This window comes from Budorcas taxicolor, chromosome 6, assembly GCF_023091745.1.
Source record: "Budorcas taxicolor isolate Tak-1 chromosome 6, Takin1.1, whole genome shotgun sequence".
Classification (NCBI taxonomy): Eukaryota; Metazoa; Chordata; class Mammalia; order Artiodactyla; family Bovidae; genus Budorcas; species Budorcas taxicolor.
The window spans coordinates 108,667,654-108,687,896 of NC_068915.1; the positions used below are offsets into that span (position 1 = coordinate 108,667,654).

Below are 20,243 nucleotides of genomic sequence, written 5' to 3' on the forward strand. Positions count from 1 at the left end.
TCAGAGACATTTAAAACAGGAACATGTATATTCTAGATACCCAGTTCATCTTCTGAAGAGAGGTACTGCTTCTTTCTTTTTCTTTTAGGTACGTGCCTTCCTTCCTCTTCAACCTGGAATTAAGAGTGACTATATTAAAGGCAGTAGAACCTGGATCCAATTCTACTTAAACGGGAGCACACTGTATTAGTTTCTAGTCCTTGAGACAAATTTTTTGAAAAATCTAGAATGATACTTCTGTCATCTAGATTCAGACTAGAGTCATTCGTAAGGTTGAGTCTTTTTAAAGATTTGAATATAAACCCATAAAAAATATCCAAATCTATTTTTCACTTCATAATGTATTTCAACAATTCCAAAATATGTTAAAAATATCCTCATTTTACCACTTCTGAAGTCAATCTATGTTTTATAATTGATGGCACATCATAAATTAATTGGCAGCATTTTTCTGCTCTCTTGGTAGCTCATTAAAAGGCTGATGAAAGGAAGTATATAAGAAAACAGCGTCAGTTCAGTTCAGTTCAGTCGCTCAGTCGTGTTCAACTCTTTGCGACCCCATGAACAGCAGCACGCCAGGCCTCCCTGTCTATCACCAACTCCCGGAGTTCACTCAAACTCATGTCCACTGAGTCGGTGATGCCATCCAGCCATCTCATCCTCTGTCGTCCCATTCTCCTCCTGCCCCCAACCCATCCCAGCATGAGAGTCTTTTCCAATGACTCAACTCTTCGCATCAGGTGGCCAAAGTACTGGAATTTCACCTTTAGCATCAGTCCTTCCAATGAACACCCAGGACTGATCTCCTTTAAGATGGACTGGTTGGATCTCCTTGAAGTCCAAAGGACTCTCAAGAGTCTTCTCCAACACCACAGTTCAAAAGCATCAATTCTTCGGTGCTCAGCTGTCTTCACAGTCCAACTCTCACATCCATACATGACCACTGGAAAAACCATAGCCTTGACTAGAAGGACCTTTGTTGGCAAAGTAATGTCTCTGCTTTTTAATATGCTCTATAGGTTGGTCATAACTTGCCTTCCGAGGAGTAAGCATCTTTTAATTTCATGGCTGCAATCACCATCTGCAGTGATTTTGGAGCCCCCCCAAAATAAAGTCTGACATTGTTTCCACTGTTCCCCTATCTATTTCCCATAAAGTGATGGGACCAGATGCCATGATCTTAGTTTTCGGCATGTTGAGCTTCAAGCCAACTTTTTCACTCTCCACTTTCACTTTCATCAAGAGGCTTTTGAGTTCCTCTTCACTTTCTGCCATAACGGTGGTGTCATCTGCATATCTGAGGTTACTGATATGTCTCCCGGCAATCTTGATTCTAGCTTGTGCTTCTTCCAGCCCAGTGTTTCTCATGATGTACTCTGCATATAAGTTAAATAAGCAGGGTGACAATATACAGCCTTGATGTACTCCTTTTCCTATTTGGAACCAGTCTGTTGTTCCATGTCCAGTTCTAACTGTTTCTTCCTGACCTGCATATAGGTTTCTCAAGAGGCAGGTCAGGTGGCCTGGTATTCCCATCTCTTTAAGAATTTTCCACAGTTTCTTGTGATCCACACAGTCAAAGGCTTTGGCATAGTCAATAAAGCAGAAATAGATGTTTTTCTGGAACTCTCTTGCTTTTTTGATGATCCAGCAGATGTTGGCAATTTGATCTCTGGTTCCTCTGCCTTTTCTAAGACCAGCTTGAACATCTGGAAGTTCACGGTTCATGCATTGCAGAAGCCTGGCTTAGAGAATTTTGAGCATTACTTTACTAGCGTGTGAGATGAGTGCAATTATGCGGTAGTCTGAGCATTCTTTGGCATTGCCTTTCTTTGGGATTGGAATGAAAACTGACCTTTTTCAGTCCTATGGCCACTGCTGAGTTTTCCAAATTTGCTGGCATATTGAGTGCAGCACTTTCACAGCATCATCTTTCAGGATTTGAAATAGTTCAACTGGAATCCCATCACCTCCACTAGCTTTGTTCATAGTGATGCTTTCTAAGGCCCACTTGACTTCACATTCCAGGATGTCTGGCTCTAGATGAGTGACCACACCATTGTGATTATCTGGGTCTTGAAGATCCTTTTAATACAGTTCTTCTGTGTATTCCTGCCACCTCTTCTTAATATCTTCTGCTTCTGTTAGGTCCATGCCATTTCTGTTGTTTATCGAGCCCATCTTTGCAAGAAATGTTCCCTTGGTATCTCTAATTTTTTTGAAGAGATCTCTAGTCTTTCCCATTCTGTTGTTTTCCTCTATTTCTTTGCACGGATCGCTGAGGGAGGCTTTCTTAACTCTCCTTGCTATTCTTTGGAACTCTGCATTCAGATGCTTATATCTTTCCTTTTCTCCTTTGCTTTTCGCTTCTCTTCTTTTCACAGCTATTTGTAAGGCCTCCTCAGACAGCCATTTTGCTTTTTTGCATTTATTTTCCTTGGGGATGGTCTTGATCCCTGTCTCCCATACAGTGTCACAAACCTTCATCCTAGTTCATCAGGCACTTTATCTATCAGATCTAGGCCCTTAAATCTATTTCTCACTTCCACTGCATCATCATAAGGGATTTGAGTTAGGTCATACCTGAATGGTCTAGTGGTTTTCCCTACTTTCTTCAATTTAAGTCTGAATTTGGCAATAAGGAGTTCACGATCTGAGCCACAGTCAGCCCCCACCCAGTCTTTTTTTTTTCATTTAATTTTTTATTTTATTTTTTTACTTTACAATACTGTATTGGTTTTGTCACACATTGACATGAACTGACTGTATAGAGCTTCTCCATATTTGGTTGCAAAGAATATATTCAATATGATTTCAGCATTGACCATCTGGTGATGTCCATGTGTAGAGTCTTCTCTTGTGTTGTTAGAAGAGGGTGTTTGCTATGACCAGTGCGTTCTCTTGGCAAAACTCTATTAGCTTTTGCCCTGCTTCATTCTGTACTCCAAGGCCAAATATGCCTGTTACGCCAGGTGTTTCTTGACTTCCCACTTTTGCATTCCAGTCTCCTATAAAGAAAAGGACATCTTTTGGGGGTGTTAGTTCTAAAAGGTCTTGTAGGTCTTCATAGAATCGTTCAACTTCAGCTTCTTCAGTGTTACTGGTTGGGGCACAGGCTTGGATTACTGTCATATTGAATGGTTTGCCTGGAAACGAACAGAGATCATTCTGTCCGTTTTTGAACTTGCATCCAAGTACTGCATTTCAGACTCTTCTGTTGACCATGATGGCTACTCCATTTCTTCTAAGGGATTCCTGCCCACAGTCGTAGATACAATGGTCGTCTGAGTTAAATTCACCCATTCCAGTCCATTTTAGTTCACTGATTCCTAGAATGTCGACGTTCACTCTTGCCAACTCCTGTTTGACCACTTCCAATTTGCCTTGATTCATGGACCTGACATTCCAGGTTCCTATGCAATACTGCTCTTTACAGCACTGGACCTTGCTTCTATCACCAGTCACATCCACAACTGGGTATTGTTTTTGCTTTGGCTCCATCCCTTCATTCTTTCTGGAGTTATTTCTCCACTGATCTCCAGTGGTACATTGAGCACCTACTGACCTGAGGAGTTCCTCTTTCAGTATCCTATTATTTTGCCTTTTCATACTGTTCATGGGATTCTCAAGGCAAGAATACTGAAGTGGTTTGCCATTCTCTTCTCCAGTGGACCACACTCTGTCAGACCTCTCCCCCATGACCCATCCATCTTGGGTGGCCCCACATGGCATGGCTTAGTTTCATTGAGTTAGACAAGGCTGTGGTCTGTGTGATCAGATTGACTAGTTTTCTGTGATTATGGTTTCAGTGTGTCTGCCCTCTGATGCCCTCTTGCAACACCTACCGTCTTACTTGGGTTAGAAAACAATATGGACATGTCCAAATAATCCTGCTACCTGCTAAATTACCTAATCTTACAAAAGCATAAACAAGTAACACAGACATAGAGAACTCTTAATACCTATCAGTACATTTAATTTATCATCTATACAGAGAGCTAAAAGCCCTTAGCACAGGAGAAAGCACTATTCATAAAACATGAAGTGCTTGAGTTTCCTATGAAAACCCACCTCTTTAGGGTTTGCTTCGACACTATGGCATCTTATGGTTTCTGTGTTGTCTTTTCCACCATTGGATATCTCTGAGTAAGAAATACAAAAGAAAAAAGAAAAAACAAACCCCCTTAAGTATTCACTCCAATACTTACTTTAGGCACATGTGTGGAATGGGAAAGGAAAAGAGGAAGGGACTTGACAAGCGATTGTGATGTGATCCTTACACAACTACGTCAGGTTAAGTTCCATGACTTTCATTTCTAGAATGAGTGAGCAGGGTTCAAGGCGGGGACAGCCTCACTGGCATTTACACAGCAGACCTCAAGGCCACTCCCCCCTGGCTCCTGAGCAGCAGAGCATGAGCAAGTGTCCAAGGAACACAGCACACCATGCATACAGCTCTTTTTGGAACTCATGGACAAGTCACACTTGCACGCTAAATGTCCATTAACAGAAGAAGCAATACAAATAAAAAATAACTGTACAGGGGATTAAGACCCCTTTCCCCATTCTTGGAACAGGGAGCGAACAAAATCAGTAGGAATACATACAACTCTGTATTTTGTTCTGAGAACAGAATTGTTCCTCTGGAGCTGGCAGTCTCTACAGGTTGTGTGGAGTAATGCCTGACTCCCGGGCAATGAGCACATAAATGTGCCGGCCCTGGTCTGCTATCACACTGAGGCTTCTAGTCGGAAGGCAACACAGTCAACTACACAGCACAGAACCTCTCCTATGAGACAAACCACAGGGGACTATACATTCTGTACTCACACTGGACAAACGCATTGTGAGGTTCCTGGCAAACTCTAGTTGTTATTTAAGGCCAGGGACCATTTATAAGCTTCATGACCTTGAACGAGCCACTGGCCCACTCTCTATGTCTGTTACCTCAACTACAGATGTGATGCTGTTGTGAACACACACTTTACTGGATTATATGAGTTACATGATAAAATTTTCCAAGTAATTATAATTAGCACAGGGCCTGCCACATAAAAGGCATTCAACAAATGATAATTACAACTAATATTAAAATTATACTATGAAATTCATTAACTTACCTTCTTTGCAATAAAATTTCCCATGAATTTCAGTTGTTTCTGAGCCTGCATTTTCGACCTAAACACACAATAGAAAAGACTATTTATGGATATTCTCACAAAAATCTTGAATATCTAGAAAATAATCTGGCCATTTGTAAGAACACTTAAAGGGACTGGTAAACATGTTCTTTTAAATTTCACCCAGTTCAAGAGTAGAGGACACTTTCTTTTTGAAGAAGTTTCATTTTAACAAATTAGCATCCTACTGGGTTTATTCTCCTTGTTGTTAAAGCAGTTATGGTAAGAGTAAGAAACAAAGAGAGAAAGAACTTTGGAAATTCTCTTCCCATGCAATGATCCTTCGTGATTTTCCTTTTAAAAGATGTTGAGGGATTTTGTCAATCTGTTATAAGGTTTCCCTCAGGCAAACCTTGCCAATTTTACATTTTTTTTTTTTTTTGAGGGAAAGCCTCTGAATATTCCTCATGCATGCTCAGTCACTTCAGTCGTGTTCGACTCTTTGCGACCCCATAGACTGTACCTGTCAGGCTCCTCTGTCCCTGGGATTCTCCAGGCAAGGACATTAGAATGGGTTGCATTCCCTTCTCCAGGGATCTTCCCCATCCAGGGACTGAACCCGAGTTTCTCATGTCTCCTGTATTGGCAGGTGAGTTCTTTACCACACTAGTGCCCCTAAGAAGCCCCCAGGATATCCTACAACATTGTAAGCCCCAGCTACAAAATTTCTTATTTGGAAAGGAGAGACATGCTCAGATAGGAAAAAGGCAGCTGCTGGGGGCTACAGGGAAACAAGGCAGAATGCAGCACACGGCGGGGCAGGCCTGGAGACACGGCCACATTTCGAATCCTTTGAGCTCTTGGTTCTTGAACAGAACCAAGTGGGGCTCTTCTCTCCCTTTCACTCAGCAGACTGGGTGTGAGATTCTAGATACAGCCTGGGATGTCTCAACAGGGGGAGGTAAGCCCCCTGACACCACGGCTGTTTGGTGGGAAGCAGGGCTCTTCTGAGTCTCCTAGTGACACGGGAAAGAATGTGACTATCTGTGATTCACAAGCATTTTACAAAATGTGCTCTTCTCTACGCATTAAGACAGACCAAAAAAAAAAAAAAAAAAAAAATTCCTTCAAGGACAAAAGGGATTATGAGAACCACAGCTAGGAAAAAAAAATGTATTCGTGGCAATTACAGTTTAGTGGATTCATAAACACTTCCTGAAGATATACAGTGAAGTTCGTAAAGTCGGTTTGGTCTATAGCACCGGGATAATTTAAAACACCACAGTCCAATTTGCAGTCCTATTATAGTAATAAAAAATAGAAAGCTCCCAATTCTTCAAAGAATTTCATTAAGATTACCAGGGGAGCTCCCGAGTCTGAGGGATCTGGACCTTTTCCTATTTCCTTGGTTCTGTCTCATGATATTGGCCTAAAGAGCTACTAGAACACAGGGCTGCCGAATTCAGAGTAACTCCTTTGTTTCTGAGAAAAGCAACTAAATTTCCTGACATCAGTGGATAAAGTTGAACATGAAATTAAAGATGTGACTAGGTTGAACTTCAATGGAGAGCACACTACCAATGGCCTCATCTCCTAAAGAAACGCGTGGCCAGCCCCTCCCCTAAATGTAATCACTTTCAAAACCTCAAACCAAAATAATCCCAAGTGATAACAACAAAATCCAAACAATTATGGTGACTTACATTTGGTGATTCAATCGCCAGCGAAGGCTCCCTCTGCAGTTCAACTGTTCAAAGACAAAAATGAGAAATAAGGAAACTGGAAACTGGTTCTGAACTACAGAGAAACAAATTGAGAGCTTTTTAGTTAAGTGAGACTATGTCACTAAGTGGCCTAGCTGCCTTTGTGAATTATAAATTTTGGACCAATTATTTTCTATCATACCATCTATGTTCTGTCACACGACCAGAAAAACAACAAAAGTAACGTTCCCTGCATTTTTAGAGTAATGGCAGCGATCCATTGGATCACTTCAGTGATATAACCATGTCGGCAATCTGAGGCTTGGAAGGAAGGTGAGGAAGGCCTGTGCTGTAACCGTTAGGTGACAGGGTAACACTGGCTCATTTAAAAATAATCCCATCAAATGAAAAGTTAGAGCCTATCCCCTCAAACAGCAAAGGTCTATTTATATTCTTTGGAAGCCTGAACTACAAGGCCTACTGTTTCTACTCAACAATGACAGAACACACATTTTTCTTTTAAACAACTTCCTTTTACGTAAGTAGATCTCTTATTGAACTGTACCTAAACACAGTCTGAAATACAACTCTGGGAACAAAGAACTTCAGAACCCAAAAATGTTACCTTCTTGACAATTAACAAATGGGATATTAATTATGTGTACTATAATATATACACAGGAATTTTAACTAATACCATCTATCCAAGTTTTGGGAAGATTAGTCATCGTTAGGGTTTTAACATGTCAGGACGAGTGGCTTACCAGGTCTTGGGGTGGTCTTCCAGGAACCCCTGGTATTTCTGCTTATAAGGTTCCTGTGGTCACATACTTCAAAGGTTGCCCTTTCAGATGGTTTGCCTTGGAAGGTCCCCACCCTGACAGCCCCAGATAGCCCTGGTTGAGGATTTATATACACCACTCCTCACACACTGCCTTTCTCTTTGTCTGGTCCACCAAATACACACCTACTTGTTCTTCAATATTTGTCTCCAAATTAGGGGGAATAGCAAGTGCTTGAAATGAAAATTTAAACGTGTGTGTTCTTTGACCTCTCGGTTCACTTTTTCAAAAAAAAACTGGAGAAGTACATAATTATAGACATATGGAAGCTCACTGCAGCGTTATTTGTAACAGTAAACACTACAAACACTGGAGGGCACTCAGAGACCCAACAGCAGGGGGGCCGTGTGTTGCAGACCACTATTGAAACAAAGGAAGCCGGTCTGCATACACTGACAATGAAGGACGCCCACAACATACAGCTGAGTTTAAAAAGAATTCTGAAAATGTAACTCAGGCACCTAAACTGAATCACAAGTCTCAGGGCTTCGGCCACGAATGACAGCACAACGTATCTTCCTAGAGGCCAAGAATGGGAAAGCGATGACTTCTGCTGGGGATTAAGAGAGAAGGTAAGAAATTGGGCCTTTGAAAGAGGTCTCTGCTCCTGGATCATGCTTTGCCTGAACTTTTCAGTGTTTTGAATGCTACAGACTGGATGTTTGTGTCCCCTTCACAATGAATATACTGCCACCCACCCCATCTATTAAAAATGCAATCCCCAATGTGATGGCGCTGTAGTGAGGGTCTCTGGCAGGTGGTCAGATTCAGATGAGGTCACGTGTAAAGTGGTCCTTAGACTGACGTGCTTGAGAGCTGCTGTCCTAACCCTGTCTGAGGCTGAGACCTTTCCCTTCACACCTTTAGTGGACACTGAAGACGGGTGCAGAGAGAGACTGAGAAGAGGCTCTGCAAGCGGGGAGGAGCTTCAGTGACGCAGCAACGGCCAGATCCCAGGGGTCAAGAGCCTGAGGTTAAAAGAAGTGGGCACACAGGCGCAGACTAGCCTTCTGGAAATGAGCTTGTGATGGCACCTGGAGGGACAGGGAGGGCCATAGAGACATACTTGTGGGCGAGAGCATGGGTCTGCTCCAAAGCAGCTCATTTGGCCACAATTATTCGGAGACATCAGATTTAAACAACAACCTTACGTGATTTTGACTGATGTTAATACTTTATGAAGAAAAAGTGTAAGTTAAAAATGAAATAGCAAAGAGTTTTCTCTAATCTATGTTAAAAAATGATAGGTAAATCCATATAGCCTGTCAATGTTTTATTACATATTAGCTATAAATTTTAAGTGGTAATAAAAGATAAACCCACATATAAGGAAAAAAAAAATGTGAACAACTGCTAAAGGAGTTTACCTGTTCCACTCAGCTTTCTCCCACCTGGACTTCCTGGTGGTGCTGGCATCTCATGATTTTTCTCTTCCTCTGATGGCACAAATACCTAAAAAGTCCAAGGCACCGTAACAAGGTAAATGAGGTTTTTGAAATAAGCAGGTAAGTTTAATTCACCTGAAGGGAATTAAACAAAACACTCAGCATCCTGTCAACCTTTAGGAACAAAAAGGTAAAACTAATCTCGTATTTCATCCATCAGTGGCTCTCCTACTGCGCTACAGTAAAATACTGAGTACAACACACAAGCCCTTCCTGACCTGGTCCCATTTCTTCAAGAGGCTTGAGGTCTCAGCGCAGGTCATCCCTGAAACACTGCAGTGCCCAGGACTCATGACTGGCTCTTCCCTTTCTGTGTCCTCGGGTACACTTCGATCTGTTTGCAGAAGTCCACTCCAAAGTCCTCCTGCAAGCCATCCCCTTCCACCCACTGACCCTGCTGTGAGTCGAGGCTCCTCTGCACTGCGTTCACAGCCCCCATGTTTACCACTATCTTGTCCCGTGGACTCAGAGGCAGCAGGAGATCAGGCTGGAAGGGGGCATGGAGACTAAACTGTTTAAAGCACACAGGCTGTGACAGAAGAACCAGAAAACCTCCTCCCAAACTAGATTTTATTCTAAATGCAACGAGAAGTCATTGGAAATTTCAAGCAGAGCAATGACATGACCTAATTTATGTTTTTCAAGCTAACTCTCAGGGCTGGGTGAAGATTGGAGGAAGGGCTGGAGAGGAAGCAGAATGGGGACACTACCTACCAGGGTAGAGGCTTAGACTAGGTGGCAGTCACAGAAACAGAAATAGATGGATTCAAGTCACATTTTGGGAATGGAAACTATGAGAACCACCAATAGATGAAACGTGGGGTGACTGAGGCTGACGCTTGGCTTTCTGGTTTGAGTGGATGGAATTGATGACAGTGCTATCAGCTGAGACTACTGAGGTTCTGAGCTCTTCCCTCACACAACGTGTCAGTAACAGAACTGAAATAGCTTCGGTACAGTGAGAGCTGGGGCTGCATTCTGCTTGTGTACATGTATCTGTACATGGTGAAAAGGTACGTACACCATTGGCAGTTCAGCATAACCGAATGATCAGCCATACCTCAGGTTTCAAGTTGGTTTTCAGTCTCAGTCTTCCCACAGCATTTGATGGAGACTCTTTGCTGCCTAAAGAAATGCAAACCATTCAATCAGTTTAAGAATTTGCTTGCAAACTACATCTTGAATAAAAAGGTAACAGAATGTCGTCTAGTTGTTATCTGGACACGCTACGCCCTCCTCTGTCCTGTTTTAGTTTGCTGTCAGTAGAAAACAATAAAGGGGAATATATCCGAAATTTCTCAGATAAAAGGCAAGGGGTCATTCACTCATTTCGGGGGGATGGGATGTGTATAAAATGTTTCTGGCTGTTATGCTGGCTGGCCACAAAGAATGATATGCTATCATTTGCGAGGACGTCTTATGTCCAAGTATTTTTCTATAGATATCTATATCAAGCTTGTCCCTAAAAGAAAACATTCAAGGCCACTGAGATACTTTCTTAATAAAGATGGTGATTTGTGAACAGGTTCACTTTACTTGCTTGTGCTGACACAGCAGAGTTGAACACAAAGTTAAAAACTGTGAAACAGATTAAAAGGAAACAGAATTTTCCCTGGTAGACTCAAACCTATCCCTTTCTTTCCTTCTCTCCTCTGTCCTGAGACTTGTTCCTCTCACCTGCCCACACAGACGCCTCCCAAGAAAACCCTTCCTTTCTCCAGGAGGCTGTGGGCTTATTCCTTGCTAAAAGTCCTTCTATTTCTGCTCCTTCAGAGGGAAGGAGAGGCAGGAGGCAGACGGAATAACAGACTGTAGCAATGGCTGAGTCATAGAAACTTCCAGAGCATTCAACTCACCCTAAATTAAAGTCAACAGAAAATTTTTAAGTCATTTATTTCAACCCTTGGAACATCTCTTAGTGTCTCCTAAATCCCCATAAGAAACAGGACTAAATCTACTGGCCTCAGCCTCCAGAGTAGCTCTTAGGTGATACTTCAGCTTAAAAATGCAGCTTGCTCCCATTTACACAGAGTGGAGAGGAAGACAGCATCCTTGCTTGCTTGCTGTCCAGCCCACATACCCCCTCCGAGTTCTCATAGCATCCTGTTAAGCCTGTCCTAAGCACCTGTCACAGTGCCGTGTCACAGCCTAAACACAATACGTAGCTGGATTCACAACCATCTTCCCATCATCTCTGAATCCACAGCGGTACCTGGTATAATGTGTCTGAAGTGGGTGGATGAGTGGTAATCAATGACTGAGCTCCAAGCTTACACCTTTGAAAAGTACCAACAAGTTTCCAACAAGACTGGCACTCTCTGGAATCTAGCAGGAGGGAACACGATTCTTTTCTTCTTCAAATACTAAACCAGAAACTAGCCTATTTATATGAACAATAAACGCTGCTAAATAAAATATAAGGTGCTTCCTCGATGAGAAGCAGCCAGCTAGACTGAACTGACACATACCTGGAATCTGTAATAAGTCACATGAGGGCTGGAACGGGGCTTGTTTTAAGCTATTGTCCCCTTCGCACACAACAGAAAGCTGAGGCTCAGATGTGATTTTTTTTTTTTTTCCTAAGAGGCGTCCGAGTACAGTGCAAGTTATTTAAACTCTTTGAACTTTCATTTGTAAAATGAGGGTGATTAAAAAAAATGCTCATCTCATACACTGCTGTAAGGTGCCTTCATTTTGATTGCTAAGAAGCCTGAAGGCCAAAGATGTTTAGTAACTTGCAACAGTCCTGCGGACAACACTTGTCCAGCTGATGAGACAGCTGGCAGCCTCCTAACTGCCCACGTCGCACATGAGAAGTGGGTCTAAGACTAACCCTTTAAACATGATTTTAGAGAAGCCTGGCTCTCAAGTTGGATGACAGTGATTTTGCTATATTCTAGAATCAAAACCTCCCTGGTGGCCCAGACGGTAAAGTGTCTGCCTACAGTGCGGGAGACCTGGGTTCAATCTCTGGGTCAGGAAGATCTCCTGGAGATGGAAATGGCACCCCACTCCAGTGTTCTTGTCTGGAAAATCCCATGGATGGAGGAGCCTGGTAGGCTACAGTCCCGTGGGGTTGCAAAGAGTAGGACACGACTGAGCAACTTTACTTTCACAACCAAAACCATCTTAAATGTCCTCTACATACAATTATCTTTATAAAACATGAAAATTTGCACTTAAGAGTCTCACCTCGATCACACAAATTTTCTTCAGAAGAAACAGTGACTTGAAGACCTTGCTGGCAGGATTTGGTCACGCTGTTATCTTCTCCTGTTTTCTCAGTGGATGCTGGGACAGTGCACTGGCCACGGCGGTCACTCCTGCTAGTCAAGTTCTGCTCCTGTTTAGGAGCTGAGAGCGCTACATTGTAGGCGGTGGGAAGGGATGCTGTGTGGGAGGAAGCCGTTTCTGACTCCTGGCCATTAATACACTCAAGGGTGGTGGTTTTCAAGTGCCCCTCAGGCCCCTGCTGGTCATCAGCTGTTTTAGCACCAGGACTGACTGCTGTCAAACAGCGCACACTGACGGAGGTGCCCTCGGGCCCCTGCTCTGGTCCCTGCGGGTCGACAGGCGAGTCCCTGCTCCCCCCTGCTGGACACCTCGCTGGCGTGCTGCCCCCTGATGTCCCTGCCTCGGGCCTTGCATCTTCTCTCTGAACTCTGTCTGCACAGTCCTTGCCAAGCCTCTTGCTCTCTGCCATAATCCCGACACTCGCAGAAAGCATACTGACCGACGCCTGGTCATGCCCTTCCCCGGTGCCCCCTGCCACCACGGAGCCCACTTCTTTTCCCCCTGTGGAGGGCCCAGAACACTGACACTTGTCCTCGGCCATTAGGCTGGACAGAGGGGCCTCAGGCTTGCTCATCTTCATGGCTGATGGGGCATCCTTTCCTTTGGGGCTGCCTGCACTCAGAAGAACCTCTTCATGCCTGTTGAGACCAGCGGGGGCCAGCAGGCATTCGGCCGTGCTGGTGGAGATGATAGCGGCATCGCTCACGTCCTCTGTGCCCATGCCCGCGGGCAGCTCCTCCTCCTGTGGCACGGCGCCCGCCATGACCGCCTCACAGCCTTCCGAGGTGCTGGTGGAAATCATGGCCGCATCGCTCGCCTCTTCCACCGGCGTGACCGAGGCCTGGGCGTCCCCTCGAGCGACAGCACTGGACACAGGGCCCTCGCAGTCCTCTCCCGAGCTTGTGGAGATGATGGCGCTGCCGTCCTTCTCTTCCAGGACGGGTTGCTCAAGCTCCCTTTCCCTAGCCACACCACACACAGAGGCTTCACAATCTTCCGCGATGCTGGTGGAAATGAGCGCACATTCGTCCTTCTCCTCCTTGCTGGTTGAAGCGAGGGGGCTCTCGGCTTGCGCCGGCGCGCTGGGCGTGGGCCCCTCGAAGTCGTCAGCGCTCACCGGGGCCAGCCCTTCGGCTCTGCCTTCCATGGCTGCCACCGGCTGTGGACTCTGGGCACCATGGAGGGCTGTTGCGCTGGAAATGGGCACTTCGAACTCCTCCGTGATGCTCGTGGAAATCATGGCACACTCGTCTTTCTCCTCGTTTCTCGCAGCCATGAGTTGGCTCCCGTCACCCGATGCTGCGCTGGGCATGGGGGCCTCGAACTCCTCCATGTTCACTCTGGGGCCTTCCGCGCTCTCTTCAGGTCTAGAGGCGCTTGAATGACCCGCCCTCATGTCTATCACGGTGTTGAGCTGTGGGGTGAGATCATCTGTTGTGCTGGTGGAGATCACCAAGCCCTTCCCTTCACCTGAACCCCCAGCCACACCAGCCTGGTTGGTGACACTGTTAATGGCCGTGGCAGCCGCAAGGCCGTCACAGTCTTCGTTTTCCACGGAGGTGATGACACCCTCATCTTTTTCGCTTGGTGACGTGTGAGGAGGCTCATGTTCTGGGACAGCAGCAGACACGAGGGCCTCGTAACTGTCCCCCACCAGGCCGGTGGAGGGCGTGGTGTCGTCGGCTTTTTCCTTTCTGCTGAGCTCACCGTCCCTGCGGTCTGAAGCTGCGCTGGTCATGGGCCCCTGGCGACCCTCGGGAGCGGGAGCCGCCATGCCCTCCCCTGCAGCCCCGCTGCTCACGCTGCTCTCCACGACCCCTTTGGCGCTGGAGCAGATCTCTGCGTCTTTAGCGTCCTTCTCGGCGCCGCTCACGCTGTCTACTGTACTCTCGTACGCATGCGGAACGGTGCCGCCTACCTCGGCGTCCACACGCCCTGCCGCAGGGCCGAGCTGAGCGTCTCCTCCTGCACTCTCACAGACCGACACCCCTTCGCTCTCCTCCTCCATCCCTGTGCACGTGGACGCGTGCCCAACCTCGTTCCCCCGGCCCGTGCTGGTCACCACACCCTCCCCTTCGTCCTCGTCCTCCTTGGCGCCCGTGCTGGTCACCACGCCCTCATCGTCGCAGGGGCCGGGGGCCACCACCGGCGCATCAGTGGGGTCTTTGGCTACCGTGCTGTCCATGGCACTCTCTTCGTTTTCTTCGGATTCGGAACTCAGGGCAAAGCCTTCACCGCTCTCCTCCGAACCTGTGCAGCTCGCCAGGCCCTCCCCGTCCTCCTCGGTTATGCCGGTGCTGGTGACAGCACTTTCACCCTCCGGGCCGTCCATCACAGAACCGCTTTCCTCCTGGGCGGCGCTGGCTGCCGTGGGTGTGGGGGTATCTATGGGGCCCCCAGGGACCCCCGTCACCCTGCGCTCCTCCTGAGGCCCCACACCAGCTGCGGAGCACAGGACGTTGCTGTCTCTTCGGGCCCCTGCTCCTGTGCACGTCACCGTCCCCTCGCTTTCCTTCTTGGGACCTGCTCTCGGCGGGCTTCTCTGGAATCCATCCAACTCTTCGTTGCTTAGGGACCCCTCCCTGATGTCCATCCCCGCACTTGTTACTGCTCCGTCGCTCTCAACCTCACTGATAAACCTGATCGTTCCTTCCACGAGGTCCGAGTCTCCACCTGAAGACCCATCGCATTTGCCCTCGGAACCTGCGCTGGTCACAGCGTCGTCCTTCTCCTCGGTCGCTGCGCTCCTGGCGTCAGCCTCGGTGGTCCCCGCGGGGGCCGTCGCGGGTTCGGCTGCTCTTTCTTCAGGCTCGGCTATGGCGCATTCCCCACTTTCTCCTTCTTTGGTGCTTGTGAGGAACGTTTCGCTTTCTGCAAATCCTTCTGTGACGACACCCCCACCTTCCTCGGCTGCGGCAAAGACGGTGCCTTCTCTGGCTTCCGCCCCGACGTGAAGAGGGTGGTTTTCGGAGCAGGTGCCTGTCGTGAGGCCTTCGTCCGCCTCGATGCTTGTGCAAGGCACGGCCACCCCACCCTCCACCATCTCTGCAGATGTGGTTGTGGCAGTCCCGGCCCTCACCGGGTTTAGGGGAACACCGCTGTCCTTCCCCTCAGTGCTGCTGGCAATGGAAGCCTTTTCTCCTCTACTAGGCCTGGCTGTCGGCATCTCAGCTTCCCCGCTCCTCTGATGTAGAACAGAGGGCACGGCACTGCTCTCAGCACTGGTGTCCACCTCACTGGGTCCACGCCTTCTGTCAGCATCAGCTGGTGTGCTTTCGACTTCACCTGGGCCTCTGCTCCACTTAAGTCCAACAGTATCTGTTTCTGTACTCATGCCTACCACCTGATCAACAGCAACACCAGCCTTGTGGCCATTTTCTACAGAAGCCCTAAGTGTCTGCTTCGAACTTGAGTTACTCCTTTTCCCATCCACATCCATCGAGCCACCTTCCTTGTCAACGTTTTCATTGTCCACTGTCCTGTCCGCTGCCTCACTGCCAACAGGCGTGTGTGCCTCCCCTGATCTGCGGTGCAGCACGAAGCCCTGTGCCGCTTCTGGAGGGCGCCTTCTGCTCTCCAAGCTGGCTTCTGCTGGCGTGCCCACTGTGGAAACGGCATCACCTTTTCTGCTGCCACCTGCCCTGGGAACTTCTGGTTCCTCAAGAGTCCCGCTTTGCTTAGGGCTTTCCGAGTGGTGGACGAGCGAGGTGCTGGCGGTGGCACCTTCTGACCCACTTCCTCTGTCAACTAAAGGAGGCACCCCTGAATCATGAGACTGTTTCTGAGGCCCAGCAGTCATGGAGCCCAAGGACGGGGCAGGATCTACCTTTGCGGAATGTTTAAGAGCGGGGTCTCCTGCAGCAAGGCGTTCTTCGGTGGGCCTGGTGATGGTTTTCAAATTCTTCTGTGCCACATCACTTTCTGATGGGGCGTGGGGTAACAAACAGTGACTCGTTTCGGAGTCTACATTCATTTCGTGAGTTTCTTGTTGAGCGGACTCCTTCTCCCCGGAGTTAGGTTTGGACACAGAGCTTTGGAGATGCATTTTCTTGGTCAGGGTGTTTCTATGGTCGGCGTGCTTTTCGGAATTACCAACAGCTCCTGTTCCACGCCCTGATTTACAGGCCGGAGATGCTGTTTTTGACTCTCCCATGGGAGTCTGTAACTCCTCCTTTAGGACTGCAGTGGCAGTTTTTTGTTTCGTAACATTTTCTGAGTCAAGTTCTTGCTGAGAGCTACTGCTGCCGTCTTGGGTTTTGCGGACTTCCGCTGCATTTTCCATGGCTGGCTCGGGATCAATTTCCATTGGCTCTTGTTCGGGCATCAGGGCAGGATCACAACTTTTTTTGGGTCTCTGAAGGGAGGAACTACTGGGAGCACCTGAAGGGTTTGCTGCTGGTTTTTCTTCTCCTTTAGCTATTTCTTGGGATACGCTGCCCCTTCGATTTTCACTCAACCTTCTAGTTAACTTCTTTTCTACGACTGAACTACTTCCTCTGGGCTTCTCATGACTGCCGTCGACTTCTTTTCCATCCTTGTCCTCTGTTTTATTGTCTTCCTTCTTTTTCACGTCCTTACTATTGTGCTTTAAGCTCCTGCTTTTGTGGCCGTCTGACAACTTTCTCTCGAGTCTGGTGGAGCTTGACTCTTTCTCACCCTTGCACCTCTCCTTTGCTAGCGGCAACTTTGCTCTGTGACTAGACTCTCTCTGCACACTATGTGCTGAAGGGGCCACACTCTCTGACGTGGGTTCCACACCGCTTTCCTCAGAAGATCTGTCTTCAACTCTGGACTTCCGCTGTCTCTCTGGCTCACTTTCTTCAGTGTTCTTCTCCTTCTCTGGTTTTGGAGTGGTCGCCAGTTTTGTGGTATTTTCTTGTGATTCTATTTCAGATGCTTTCAACTGTTTGCCTTGGCTTCTGGACTTAGACTTCAACCCAAGTTTCTCTTCCAACAAGCTCTTGGTTCTTCGCCTCTCCTTGTGAACCGCCTCTTCTGGTTTTGAATTACTATCTGCGTTAGTCAAGTCATTATCACATTTATCCTCGGAGTAACTTTCGCTTCTTCTCTGTACTGTGCTTCCATGTTGCCTGGAGCTCAAAGAGTCCTTCTGAATTTTAGAATCACTTGATCTTCTTGATTTGTGCTCTGCCTTGGTTTTGTCGGCTGACCCGTGTCTCTCTTTCTTATTTTCTTTACGAACATTCTCGTCACTTTTTATAATATACTCAGAAACTGGTTTGCCATCTTTACCCAAAACTGACAATTTCCTTTCATTCCGGTGTTTACTTCTTCGCTCAGCTTTGTCGTCTGATGAGAGTTTTGGCTGCTGACTCGCCTTCTGCGTATTCTCATCTTTCGAGCCCTTCTCGGGAGAGTGAAGCTCGGGCTCATCCCCTGCCTTATGCACACTGTCACCTCTGTACTTATGTTTTGTAGACGGTTTGTCTTCTGGCAGAGTTTTCTCTTTCTCAGGCTTTTCCTTGGAGGATTTTGCCTCTTTCTTAGGCAGGCTTTTTAAATGTGGTGTTTCAGAATCATCTTTCTTTAGATGCTTTTCGTTTTTAAGCGTGTTCTTCTGTTTCTGGGCTTCTTCTGTGCCACTTTCTGAGCGTTCCACTGGCCTTTTTCCATCTCTCGTGTCAGTCTCTTCCTGCACCCCTTCCGCCACAACAGGGGTAGAAGTCCGTCTTTTGTGTTCCCTTTCTATTTTGGATTCGTTTTTGTTTTCATCAGCTGGATGCAAAGACTCTGAAAGTCTCCGAGCAGGTTTACTTGGTTCACTCTTTGCATGAACATGCTTCAGATCCTTTGAAGAAGATGCTTTTTCCTTTTCACAATGCTGTAAGAAAATGAAAGTTAAAATATGAGACCTAGTAAGATTAGTTTTTATATTCAATTCTAAAATTTGGGTGCATTTAGTATGCTGAACGTTGTAACACGCTTGCTGTTGTTGTTTAAGTTCCTAAGCCATGCGACTCTTTGTGACCCCACTGACTGTAGCCTGCCAGGCTCCCCCGTCCATGGGATTTCTCAGGCAAGAATACTGGAGTGGTGTGCCATTTCCTTCTCCAGGCAATCTTCCTGACCCAGGGATCGAACCTGCATCTCCTGCATTGGCAGGTGAATTCTTTACCACATGCTACACCTTACTTGTCTCACTTCTGCCAGCAGCTCGTAGGTATTATTAACTTATTTCTATGCATCAGGAACCTGAAACTCAGGATGGTTCAATAATATGAAACCTAGCAACGAGTTCAGATAATTTCATTCCGGGTCTAATACTCTTCCCACTATATAGCAGCATCTTTATAGAGAGTAGTTCTTTCTCCTGAGATGTGTCCAGGCATTTGGAGGCATTCTCAGACTTTAAATTGCTAAAGCCCAATAACTGCCAGCGGTCACTAATAAATAGAAGCTGAAAGAATAACATTAGTTCTTTTTAGTCCAAAGGCTTAATACCCAATGAAGGCAATTAAAAATTTTACAATGAAATAAAGTTTTCTTACATTTTAATTTAAAAATGCAAATTATCTATGAGAACTTCATGAATTTAGGTTACCTGTAAGACAGTTTATTTAGGAAGCTTCAAATGCACATAGAAACTCATGGTAACTAAAGTAATCATATCATATACATCAGATGTACATGTTCATACCCAAGGGAAGATACCAATAGACCAAAGCAGCCAAACCTTCCTCCTGATCCACAGTCTGGCACTGACTGGACTAATGTTAATGACCAATGACACTTATTATAATAAGGACTCATGAACTAGCTATAATTATTCTTATTCAAACAATGGGCTGAATTGTGTCTCTGGGTCAGGTTATCACTGCACCTTTTTTATACTTTAACATGAAGATTAATACACTATTACTATAGGGACTGGGACATAGTAAGATCTTAAAAAAATACTTTGAAATTAAATTCCACAAATTAAGAACTAACAGGGATGCCATCAACCTAATTTTACAATAAGTTCTAACCAATTAATGTGAATACAATCTTACGAGATCATTTTCCACAGGAATTTCTCATTAAATATTAATAATATGACATTAGGATATCAGAATATACTAAATGACTCTAATATCTACATAAAGACATCAAGAATATTTACTGGCTATGAATAAATAATTACTAAATAATTACTGTTTCCTTTAGAAGTGTTAAGATATTCAATAGTTCAGCTATAGAATTATAAATATGAAAGCATATAGAAAGATTAAAACCCAGTGAAAACAGAAGTTTATCACAAGTAAAAAGGAGAAGAAATGTACTTACTGAACATTTTGAGGGTATTTTTATCTACCTACTTTTACTATTTAAAATGATCACATCTTAGAAAACAGTCTAAGTGCTCAACTATAAGGAAATGCTTAAATTACAGTATATTCATTCAATGTAAGCTATATAATCATCAGAATATATTAATTAGGAAGTTACAGTATGAACTGAGTATGGGGGGATGTTAAAAACACTATGCAAGATTACATTTGCTCTACAAAATTATCAACATATGTGGGTGAGAAATGGAAAACAATGATAATTTGTTAGTGGAGGGATTTTAGCTTTTTCCTTCTTTTCTTTTTCATTATTATTCCTGGCTATTTTATTATCGTCAATTTAAGAAACAAGAGGTGGGGGAGTTGGGGGAAAAGAAAGGAGAAGAAAAGTGACTATTATCCAGATAAAAGATCACAAGAATCAACTTGCCAAAATGAAGAATTTAGACCATAACAGGATGGCAGTGCTGGAATGTTGAATGTAAAAGACTTTATTCAAGGTAGAAAAAAAAAAATCAGACTGCATTTGTTTACTACAAATAACTGAATG

General features: G+C 45.6%; 1 protein-coding gene across 1 annotated transcript in view; it reads right to left on the reverse strand.

Moving 5' to 3' along the window:
* The window catches only part of BOD1L1 (biorientation of chromosomes in cell division 1 like 1), a 53,435-nt gene that overhangs the window by 15,078 nt on the left and 18,114 nt on the right, over positions 1-20,243 (reverse strand). The window contains exons 10-16 of the mRNA XM_052641923.1: positions 12,303-18,246; positions 10,171-10,235; positions 9,033-9,117; positions 6,824-6,867; positions 5,121-5,178; positions 4,072-4,142; positions 41-113 (exon numbers count right to left, since the gene is read on the reverse strand). Of these exons, the coding sequence (XP_052497883.1) occupies positions 41-113; positions 4,072-4,142; positions 5,121-5,178; positions 6,824-6,867; positions 9,033-9,117; positions 10,171-10,235; positions 12,303-18,246 (6,340 nt within the window). The remainder of the gene's footprint in view (positions 1-40; positions 114-4,071; positions 4,143-5,120; positions 5,179-6,823; positions 6,868-9,032; positions 9,118-10,170; positions 10,236-12,302; positions 18,247-20,243) is intronic.